At 36.5% G+C, this 10,875-nt stretch overlaps 1 protein-coding gene across 1 annotated transcript, besides 16 other annotated features; it reads left to right on the top strand.

The window, feature by feature from the left end:
* Positions 1 to 658: 658 nt before the first annotated feature.
* Positions 659 to 840: a microsatellite.
* Positions 841 to 851: 11 nt separating this feature from the next.
* Positions 852 to 896: a repeat region.
* A 72-nt stretch (positions 897 to 968) lies between these two features.
* Positions 969 to 1,144: a microsatellite.
* Positions 1,145 to 1,322: 178 nt separating this feature from the next.
* Positions 1,323 to 1,384: a repeat region.
* A 294-nt stretch (positions 1,385 to 1,678) lies between these two features.
* Positions 1,679 to 1,703: a repeat region.
* Positions 1,704 to 1,981: 278 nt separating this feature from the next.
* Positions 1,982 to 2,104: a repeat region.
* A 21-nt stretch (positions 2,105 to 2,125) lies between these two features.
* Positions 2,126 to 2,174: a repeat region.
* Positions 2,175 to 2,513: 339 nt separating this feature from the next.
* Positions 2,514 to 2,622: a repeat region.
* Positions 2,623 to 2,655: 33 nt separating this feature from the next.
* Positions 2,656 to 2,878: a repeat region.
* Positions 2,879 to 2,896: 18 nt separating this feature from the next.
* Positions 2,897 to 2,960: a repeat region.
* Positions 2,961 to 3,152: 192 nt separating this feature from the next.
* Positions 3,153 to 3,181: a repeat region.
* A 69-nt stretch (positions 3,182 to 3,250) lies between these two features.
* Positions 3,251 to 3,286: a repeat region.
* Positions 3,287 to 3,805: 519 nt separating this feature from the next.
* Positions 3,806 to 3,835: a repeat region.
* Positions 3,836 to 3,865: 30 nt separating this feature from the next.
* Positions 3,866 to 3,950: a repeat region.
* Positions 3,951 to 4,027: 77 nt separating this feature from the next.
* Positions 4,028 to 4,189: a repeat region.
* Positions 4,190 to 4,226: 37 nt separating this feature from the next.
* Positions 4,227 to 4,324: a microsatellite.
* A 1,212-nt stretch (positions 4,325 to 5,536) lies between these two features.
* Positions 5,537 to 7,255, top strand: FPSE_03266 (uncharacterized protein; the record flags this gene model as incomplete). Its single annotated transcript, XM_009256385.1, has 1 exon — positions 5,537 to 7,255. One exon carries the CDS (start codon positions 5,537 to 5,539, stop codon positions 7,253 to 7,255), a length of 1,719 nt encoding a protein of 572 aa, XP_009254660.1.
* Between the last annotated feature and the right edge of the window lie 3,620 nt (positions 7,256 to 10,875).

Below are 10,875 nucleotides of genomic sequence, written 5' to 3'. Positions count from 1 at the left end.
ATCTCTAGCTATTTAAAAGACTATTTCCTTATTAAAGAAGGTATAAATTAAGTTATTTTACTTAATAACTATAATAAAGACTTAAAATAGCTAAAGTATAAGGTAATATACCTTTAAGAGGGGTAATATAATAATAATTATAGCCTTATTAGGTTAATTGCCTTTACCTATAAGGTCTTTTTACTTTTTATAAGGTACTTTTAATTTAAAAAGTTAAGCTAAATAGTACTAAAGCTTAAAAAAGAGCTTATAAGCCTAAAGGACCTTAAAAAAAGGCTTATAAAAAGGCTTAATATCTATAAAGATAAAGATATCTTTCTCTATATAGTCTAATTAAATTATTAGTATAAAGCCTAATATTAAGACCTAAAGTATTAGCTTACTTAGGCTAATAAGGCCTTTAATAATACTATTATTAAGGTAATAAAAGATATAATAGTAAAAGATATAGCTATAATAGCTAAAGTAATAAGGGTTTCTATATTAAATAATGCCCTATAAGTAATAAGAGCTATATATATATAGGGTAAATAGGGAATTAAGGGTTCTATTAGGGTAATATAAAAAGTTAAATTTAAGGTAGCTTAAATCTAAAGAATCTATTAATATTTAGATTATATGTATAACCTTTAATTGCCTACCCTATAGGATCTTAATAATATTAATAATATATTTAACTGTAGTAAATATATTATATTATATATATTTTATATTTTTATTTTTATTATTTATAATTTTATTTACTTTAATATAATAACTATTTAAAGACTAATACTTTTATAAAATAATATTATATTAAAATTATATTATTTTAAAAATAATAGTATTATTTAATATTATTTCTCCTTTAGAAATTACTTAAATATATATATATTTATTTAATATTAAAATAAAATCTAGCTTATTAGCTATTAATTAATACCTTTTTACTTAAATATATCTTATTTACTTTATTTACTACTAAAAGTTATAATATATTATAACTATTTAATAATAATACTTTATAACTTTATAAATATAAATTAATATAAATTAGTTTACCTATTTAAAGAATATAAGTATTTTAAAATAATTTTATAGTAATTAATATAATAAAAAAAGAAAATATAAAAGCTATAAAAATAATAAGGCATAAGGTAATATACCTTTAAGAGGGGTAATATAATAATAATTATAGCCTTATTAAGTTAATTGCCTTTAGCTATAAGGTCTTTTTACTTTTTATAAGGCGCTTTTAATTTAAGAAGCTAGGTTAAATAATACTAAAGCTTAAAAAGGAGCTTATAAGCCTAAAGGACCTTAAAAAAGGCTTATAAAAAGGCTTAATATTTATAAAGATAAAAATATCTTCTTCTATATAGTTTAATTAAATTATTAATATAAAGCCTAGTATTAAGACTTTAAGTATTAGCTTACCTAAGCTAATAAGGCCTTTAATAATACTATTATTAAGGTAATAAAAGATATAATAATAAAGGATATAGCTATAGTAGCTAAAGTAATAAGGGCTTTTATATTAAATATTACCTTATAAGAGGAGCTATATATATATAAGGTAAATAGGGAACTAGAGGTTCTATTAGGGTAATATAGAAAGTTAAGTTTAAGGTAGCTTAAATCTAAAGAATTTATTAATATCCAGATTATATATATAACCTTTAATTATAGGCATAAGATCTTAATAATATTAATAATATATTTAACTGTAAATAACTTAATTTATACCTTCTTTAGTAAGGAAATAATCTTTTAAATAGCTAAAGATATAATTATATAGGCTTCTTTATTAAGGCTCTATTATTATATAATCTATAATATTAGTTAGCTATATAAAGCAGTAAGTAAATAGACTAAGGATTAATTAATAGTAAGTGCTTTTACTTATATTTAATTTAGTTAATTAAGTAGGCACTTTAAGGTTACTTAATATTATATTATAAAAGGAAGAAATCTACTATATATATAGTATAGGAGATATTTCTTTTATTAGTAATAATATATATATTCTTTTTAGAAAAGCTAATTATTAAAAAAAACTTATTTTAATATTTTAAGTTTTTAATTTAAATAGATCCTTTTTTAAGAATTTTAAAGATATTAAAAAGACTAAGGCTCTAGCTTATAGTTATAAAAAAATAAATACTAAAGAAATCTATATATAATATTAGAAAAAAGCTAAAAAGACTAAAGGCTCTAGAGAGAAAGCTAATAAAACGGTTAATAGACTTAATAAGAGATAAAGAATTATTTCTTAAGGCAATTAACTAATATATATATAATATCTTATATAAGGCCTAGTTTAACTAATTAGAGAGATAATTAGTCTTAATAAATAAGGCATTTAAGTTATAGTATACTATTTATAGCCTAAGACTATAAGGGTATAATAATATAGGCGCAGGGTAAAGGGGGTTAATAGGTAACTTTAGAATAGTTAAAATAAAGGAGGCTTAAAGCTAAAGGTTTAGTACTATATTAATTAGATTATATAACCTTTAAATATAATATACCTCTATATAATTCTTTTACTATTTTTAACTATATTATTAACTTAGGAAAAAAATAAAGTATATATAATACTATTATTTAAATTATAATATAAGTCTATTAATTATTTTATTAGCTTTCTCTTTAAAGACTTTAGTCTTTTTAGACTTTTTATAATATAATATATAATTTTCTTTAACTTACTATTAAAAATAATATATTTATATATAATAGAAAATACTTAATACTTATAGTTATTAGTTTTACCTTAATAAGGTTATTATATTTATTAAAATAATTAATTATATAAAGATTAATTATCTCTTTATATAAATTATTTAGCTTTTTTATATTATTATAAGTATTAATTATTTAATTTTTATAATTATAAGCTAAAGCCCTAGTCTTCTTAATATCTTTAAAATTCTTAATAAAAGATCTATTTAAATTAAAAACTTAAAAAGTTAAAATAAGGTTTTCCTAATAACTAGCTTTTTTAAAAAGAATATATATACTATTACTAATAAAAGAAATATCTCTTATACTATATATATAATAGGTATCTTCCTTTTGCAATATAATATTAAGTAACCTTAAAGTGCCTACTTAATTAATTAAATCTTATTAGTTAATCTCTAGTCTATTTATTTACCGCTTTATATAGCTAATTAATATTATAAGTTATAATAATAAAGCCTTAATAAAGAAGCCTATATAATTATATCTCTAGCTATTTAAAAGACTACTTTTTTACTAAAGAAGGTATAAATTAAGTTATTTTACTTAATAATTATAATAAGGACTTAAAATAGCTAAAGTATAAAATAATATATCTCTAAGAGGGGTAATATAATAATAACTATAGCCTTATTAGGTTAATTGCCTTTAGCTATAAAGTCTTTTTACTCTTTATAAAGCGCTTTTAATTTAAAAAGCTAAATTAAATAATACTAAAGCTTAAAAAGGAGCTTATAAGCTTAAGGGACTTTAAAAAGAGGCTTATAAAAAGGCTTAATATTTATAAAGATAAAGATACCTTCTTTTATATAATTTAATTAGATTATTAGTATAAAGCTTAATATTAAGACCTTAAGTATTAGCTTATTAAGGCTAATAAGGCTTTTAATAATACTATTATTAAGGCAATAAAAGATATAATAGTAAAAGATATAGCTATAATAGCTAAAGTAATAAAGGCTTTTATATTAAATGCTGCCTTATAAGTAATAGGAGCTATATATATATAGGGTAAATAGGGAACTAAAGGTTCTATTAGGGTAATATAGAAAGTTAAATTTAAGGTAGCTTAAGTCTAAAGAATTTATTAATATTTAGATTATATATATAACCTTTAATTACTTACCTTAGATATAGGACCTTAATAATATTAATAATATATTTAACTGTAGTTAAGTATTAATTATAAACTTAATAGTATTAATAAAAAGGATAATAATTAAATAGCATTTAACTAATAAGCTACTAATAGTATATCTTTTAATTAGTATTATTATATAAGGCTTATAAAAGTAATTAGTAGTATAAATTATAAAGTAGAAATTAAAATAAATAATTAGTCTTAGTAAGTTAATTAAGTAATAAGTAGTAATAGTAAAAGATTTTTAATATATAATTTATATAATTTTTAAATCTATTTAAATAAGTAATTTTATATAATTAAAAATATAAAAAAACTTAAAAAGGCTTAAGCTTTAATTAAAAGTTAAAATTATTTTCTTTAATATATTTATATTTAATATTAATATTATAAGTTATATTAATTAATTATAAAATAGTATAAAATATACTATATAATAACTATATATATAAATATAATTATTATTAGCTTAACTTCCTTTTAAAAAAGACAGATAATAGAATATATACCTTCTAGGAGGAAATTGAAAACGGTCTTAGTCTGTAGCTGATCTCCATTTTAACAGGACCCCTGTTAAAAACCCTGAAGTAGCTAACTTGACCGGCTGCAGCCATAAAAGCCCCTACCAATCACACAGTGCTTGATAGTGAGCAGCTGACCACAAAGTGCTGGAAGCACATGGCAATCGGTCGTTGAGTGGCTTTTGTGGCAGACTGATAATACAGCTGAACAACTCAAAAGCGGCTTGTCGAGTGGATGAGTGGTGCGTGAGGACAACTATGGCGCAGCGGTGTGGGGGAACGTATTCGCCGTCATTGGCTTTCGTGTGTTGCCTTAATTGTGGAACGACACGGTTCGCCCCGCAAACTAGTAAGGTTAATTTAAGGTATATCGACCCGCTACCTGATGATCTCAAGACGCGAGGAAGAACCTGAGTAGGGGTTTCACCCGTGAAGAAGAGAGTTTCTGGGTACGTGGCAGGTATTGATATGGAACTTTCTTTCTCGCTTCAACTATAAATGCCGACGAGTTGTTTTCTACGGTGCTAGACGAGCACTGTTTTCTCAATTAACGTAGCTAGAGCTTTTTCAGTTAAGACTTGGCGCGGCAATCGCAGGAAGATAATGACCCATTTCAACTGCCAAAGTATACATTCTCACGGTCGAACTGAGGTGGCCAGACGCTGAAGTATTCCGATAAGAGCGCATCCACGTCCTTGTAGTAGGACCCTTGCAGAAAAAGACAAGAGAAGAGGTCTAGATTTCCATGTTGTGACGAAATGAGTTACCCCGTGCTAATTCCTCGAACGATGCCAGCCAATACCGCCCCGTGATTCGTTGATGCTGGCTTGACCAGTGTGTGGGATAAAAAAGGCGTTTGATACCTTGCAAGCCATAGTGGTACTATCGAAACATTACATATACAAAAGGGGAAATGAGCTTCTTTCACCTTGAAGTTACTGCAGGCTGGAATGCAAGGGTGGGTGGAAACGACACAAGGCTGAGGGCTCCCCCTTGCATCCGGAGTATGCTCTGAGGGAACTGAAACTGACTACTGTCTATAGATAAGTGCCACGCTACACCCCAACTCCGTCGATTAATTGACGGAATATAAATCCTTCGTCGACAGACCACGGAACCGCACGAGACTGACTTTCTAGCTTCTACAAATATGGCTCCTCCTAATAAATCAACAGCAACCCCGGCAGTCGCCTCATTGCCTGCTGATATCTACACAAATGAACAAATCCATTCACGCTCGAAGGCCCCTTGGCGCGCGCATTTTCTGCGTCGCTTACCTTGGGATGGATTCCTCGCCCTCGTCGTCGGTATTGGCTGTGCCATCGCCATGATCATCATTATCCTCAAGTCAAACAACGACCTGGTCGAAAACTGGCGCGTGGCTCCAGGCGTGTATCTCGCAATTGCCTCAGTCGTTGCAAACGTCGTGCTACGCTACACCTTCAATAGGGGTGTCGAGATTTCGTGGTGGGTCGCGGCTCTACAGGAGGATAAAACAACCACCGTGGCAGACCTTCATCACATCTGGTCGTTCGGTACCAGCTTAAGGTCAGCGCTCCTGGCTGGACGCGGGTTTAATCTTGTCGCCCTCGCCGCTATTCTTTTGGCCCTCATGCCCGCCAACGCACCCCTTGTGCAACGAGCATCACGCACCGTCAGCCGCCCTACAACACGCGATATCACCGTCCCAGTCGTGGCAGCTCCATTTCTCAACGCAACATGGGGCGCAACCGGTATGATCACGGGCCGTATCTACCAGGTCAACTACATTACGCCGTCCTTCGCGCCCGTGCTACAGGACCACCTGCTGTCGACACCAATCTGGCTAGAGAACTCGCCATGTCGAGGAACCACGTGTCGTGGTATCCTACAAGCAGCCGGCTACAAGATGTCGTGCGTGAACGGGAGTGAATTCTTCGATAAGTCCCCCCGGCTGCCAGACGAGATCGCAGAAGATGGGAACTCGGCATTTAACGAAAGCGTCGTCTTCAGCACGGGTTTCAGCTACATGGTCTATGGAAGAGTGCAGGAGTGGAGAGGCGGAGAGTCAATCATGAATCTGACCGCCAAATTCAAGGAACACGGCCAATGCAAAGGCAACGTTGCAGTTCGGAACTGTACCATGGCGCCGGCGACGCTCGCATACCACGTTGTCATCGCCAACGGTACCATCGCGCTCGACAGAAGCTATACGTATAAAGATGATATGCTGGTGAGGTACGCTACAATCAGCGACATACAGGTACATGGCGGTATCTTTCTTGCGCTGCAGAGCATGTTCTCAGCCAAAGTGACGCTGCGCTTCGCGGGCGGCGTGGGCTACGACATGACAACTACAGGCATCACGGCCCTACGCTATAGCCGGCGAGCCGAGACTGATGCTGAGACTCGATGTCAGAATAAGTGGCTTGATCCGACCCATGATATTCTCATGACGGCGCGGGAGCTCATGTTTAGGCTCGCGTTGCAGGGCAATAACACGGACGTAGCACCGCAGTCAGTCCGCGTCACGCAGAGAGGAACCGAGGTTGTTTATACATCTGACTTCCTCTTTCTGGGTCTGGCACTACTTCTCATTGGTCTTGCCGCCATTTCCGTCGTCCCGCTCTTGATGTACTGGTGGCGCCTCGGACGGGACGTTTCGTTGTCACCTATTGAGATTGCGAGAGCGTTCAGCGCACCGGAGCTAATGGACTTGGGATCAAATTTGGATGCAAGTCGGTTGATAAAAGATATCGACACCAAAGAGGTTCGGTACGGTGTTGTCTCTTATGAAAGTGCGGATGGGAACCGGGAGCAAACTACATCGGAACTTGCTTTTGCCCGCCCTAGTGTAGTTCAAGCTCCGCAGAGAGGGGAACAGTATTGAATATTAAGGGAGATAGCCCAGAATAGAATAATGATAATAATGGTAATAATGTTGTAGGAATAGACCCACTGTGATATCACATTGAGGTATAATAACTGTTGGCTGCATGAACCTATCGACGTAAGTGAAAAGGGAAATAGCTGCAAATTTCCACCCTTCACAGATAACAAACAATAGGTCGCGATTATCTGGAGCGCTGCAGTCATCACTGGTTTATGCTATATGAGGCTCGGAAGATATCTATTCCGTCGATGACTGAGGGCTGAGCAGAGCGGGGTAGTAAGACATACAGGACTAAGAGAGGCAATAAACTCGATTATGAGGCGTCAATGATAATCTGTCCGGACGCCAAGAGTCAAGAGTGGGTGAGCTGAAAAGTTAAGGTAAGCAGCCATTGCCTCAACGTTAAATTCTTTTAGTCTAGATCGGGCCGCCCTATTGTAAATCCTCTCCCTCTCAGTGGTCCCTTAGAAATGTGAGAAACAACAATAACGTCTGATTGGTTATATATTGTCCCACCGTCTCAGTATCAGACCAATATCCTTGGTTGAGAAGTACCCGTTCAACCGCCAGTAAGCGCTTGCGGTGAGTGGGTAGCCTGAGAGCATGGTTGATGACGGATTTATTAGTGACTTACTTCTGCCCTATATTGCCTGATCGCTTTTTTGGTTTGAGTGACAGTCGCAGTGTCCTGGATTCCTTCATGATCGCTATGGATACTTATACAGAACGCATCTCGGTCGAGTCCATATTAAAAGAGCTGCACGCATATGCCAAGCTACTTTTCCTCCGCAGTGGCCGCCAATTTGAAGACAAAGCCTTATATCAAGAGCGTGAAGATGAAGTATACCCAGACGAATCCGGTAACGACAGCAGCTCTTCAAAGAATGTTCCACTTGGCAATCTTGATACAGACCATTTGCGTCGCAAGTTCCTAGATAGGTTGTCCGAGACAGTTTCTTCAATGAAAGGAGGTCGCCATGTTGTTGCTAGCCATATGTTCTACTGGCCTGATAAGGTCAATGTTTTTGTAGCGATAAATTCGGGATTCGCTGAAGGGGATGCATTGTCCAGGTTCTTAGACGACTTGTGCAAATCGCTGAAGTGTATCGCTGCTGCTCCAGGTTCGATTTAGACAGGCACTGTGTTAATATGCTATCGCTAATGTCAGATTTGTCAGATGATGAGACTGAGAAGCCCACGGATGCACTCTGGAATTTGTTACTTCATCACCAATCCTCAAGACTGAACGCCACCATCGTCAATTTGCGGCAGATTATGAAAAACTTTCAGCATCTACTTCCACAGCGCACACCCTCAGAGTTAACTGACAATAGTATTCTTCCAGATATGGACGGAGGGATGCTTTTCTTCGAGGATTGCTTGAAGCTATTGGCTAAGTTACTTTTTGGCGAAGGTGACTCCGGTTTAGAAAGACACGACAGTCTTGTGGCCCTCAGTTATACTCTCTATCGAACCTTTGCGGCCGAGGAATTTCAGGCTCTCGGTCGACAAGGTGAAAAACTACACCGGGAAATTGGCTTCTTGGGCCGCCTCCAGATGTCATTCCATGTTCTTGTTGCAGCTGCGAGGCAAATATCTGGTTTTGACAGCTTGTCTCTTATTCCTGTGGTTAACCCAAAGGCCCGAAAGAAACCTTCTAGCCCAGAATGGAGTCTAGCTAAAACATTTAACGCTCTCAACATTCAAGTAAGCGATACAGCGATTGAGAAACTGATGGGACCATCAAGCTCAAAGGTCAAATGGACGAAGAACAAACTCATCACCGACTTTTCTCGACTCAAGTCGCCAACTTGGGAGGTACATGCTGAAATCCAGCTTATAGTCTTTACCCTTAGCCACCCCAACGACATTGCCAATGGAAAAAGGTTTGACTACATTGGTTGTAGCAGGTATACCTGTCTGTTATGTTCCAAGTTCCTGGACCGTTTCCAGGGGTTGAAAACACGTGGTTGTCATGGCAAGCTGTATAATCACAGCTGGACTCTTCCCCCTGGAGATAACCTGGAGAAGGACGAACAGCTGGCATTGTACGGAGCTGCGATAGGAGTTATATCGTGGATGCGAAAGAAGTTGATTCGCAGTACAATGGTACCAGCTCAGAGAATACCAGAGGTTAAGGAATCCACAATTGGCGGCAGTTTAATTTCTATGCTGGGGACAAGTCAAGAAGGTCACCAACAAGGTTACGCCATATCTGAGCATCTCCATCGCCAACGAGCTCAAAACCTTTATAGGCAATCCAACCAAAAGAGGTCCGTTTTTCGATTCATTCTCATTACATTCAGGGTATCTGCAACTATATGCTAATAAGGATTTCAATTAGCCTGTTGGATTCTGTCGAAGGCGGGGAAGCCTCGAGTGTTGAAGTCCGAGATTCAACGCTCCTAAGCATTGTCACTACTCTCCTCGGTATTTGCGGCTATATGCTAAGACGGATTTCGATTAGCCTGCTGTATCTTGTCAGAGACAGGGGAGCCTCGGGAGTTGAAGTTCGCGATTCAACGCTCCTAAAAAGCACTATGGGCTCTTGTACTAGGTGCTATGAAGAAACAACTCGACGATGCTCTCACTGCCGAGAAGGGTTGTTCTGCAGTGAGGATTGTGAACGCAAAATGCCGTTGTCGCACCTCCTCAAATGCAACATGCGTCAAGTCACGTCAGCAGACTACCTCTTTGAGGACGTCCTTTGGGATACAATTCCTACAGACCCCCAGGTACGACAAGACTACTGGCTTGAACGTTGCCACAACAATCATGAGGAGTCGCATCTGTTGGGGGTTTACGTCGGGCTTTTCAAATACTGTCCTGACCCTATTACACGTGAAACACTTCACCAGTGGCGGTCGGATCCAGGCGGAAACACATACCTGGTCGCAAGGATAGCTGAAAAATTCGAGGAGTTACCGAAAGGCAACACGGGAGACTACTTCCCATGGTTCCTCAGACACCGCAAACGTTTCGAGCTATCAGCTGGTCATGAATCAATCCCCCGAGCACCAAGTCCTATGACGCAGGTACGAAACATGCGGGCCAAAGCCCAGAAGTATCTAGCCCCTGAAGACCAAAACAAGGACATTATGGACTTGGCTCCTTTTGCGAAGATGTATTGCTTTGCATTCTGCTCCATGACCATGGGAAATCAGTACCCGTCCCCAATGAACCAAGTTGACTGCCATTGGTTCGACTTTGGCTTCGTTGTGTGCCGAGACAAGCACGAGGAAACCTTACTAAGCAGAATGTACAACACTATGCTATTCGGATCTACATCACAACTGGAGTACGCAGAGAGTCTCAAATCCTCAACTTTAGCGGAGATTATAAAGAAAAGAGATCCTGCGTGTACCTTCGATGAATTCTGGAAGGCGTGGGACAAAGGAAAGCTTATGACCATATTTAACAAGTGTTGGCCAGCGCCCACAACCCAACATACCTATCAACCCACTGAATACAGCATTCTTGATCGTTTGCACAAGTTTATCGAGGCTGAGACACCTCGTCCGTCCATTTGGAAGGTGCGTCACTTCCTTGCACTAGAGGATGTTTCTGTCGAGTCTGCTTCACCTGACATAGCTTGGGCGGCTCGAGACTATGGATTT

The sequence above is a fragment of the Fusarium pseudograminearum genome, chromosome 3 (genome assembly GCF_000303195.2).
Source record: "Fusarium pseudograminearum CS3096 chromosome 3, whole genome shotgun sequence".
Taxonomy (NCBI): Eukaryota; Fungi; Ascomycota; class Sordariomycetes; order Hypocreales; family Nectriaceae; genus Fusarium; species Fusarium pseudograminearum.
The sequence above is the reverse complement of the archived record's forward strand: the minus strand, read 5'-3'. Positions and strand labels throughout refer to the sequence as shown.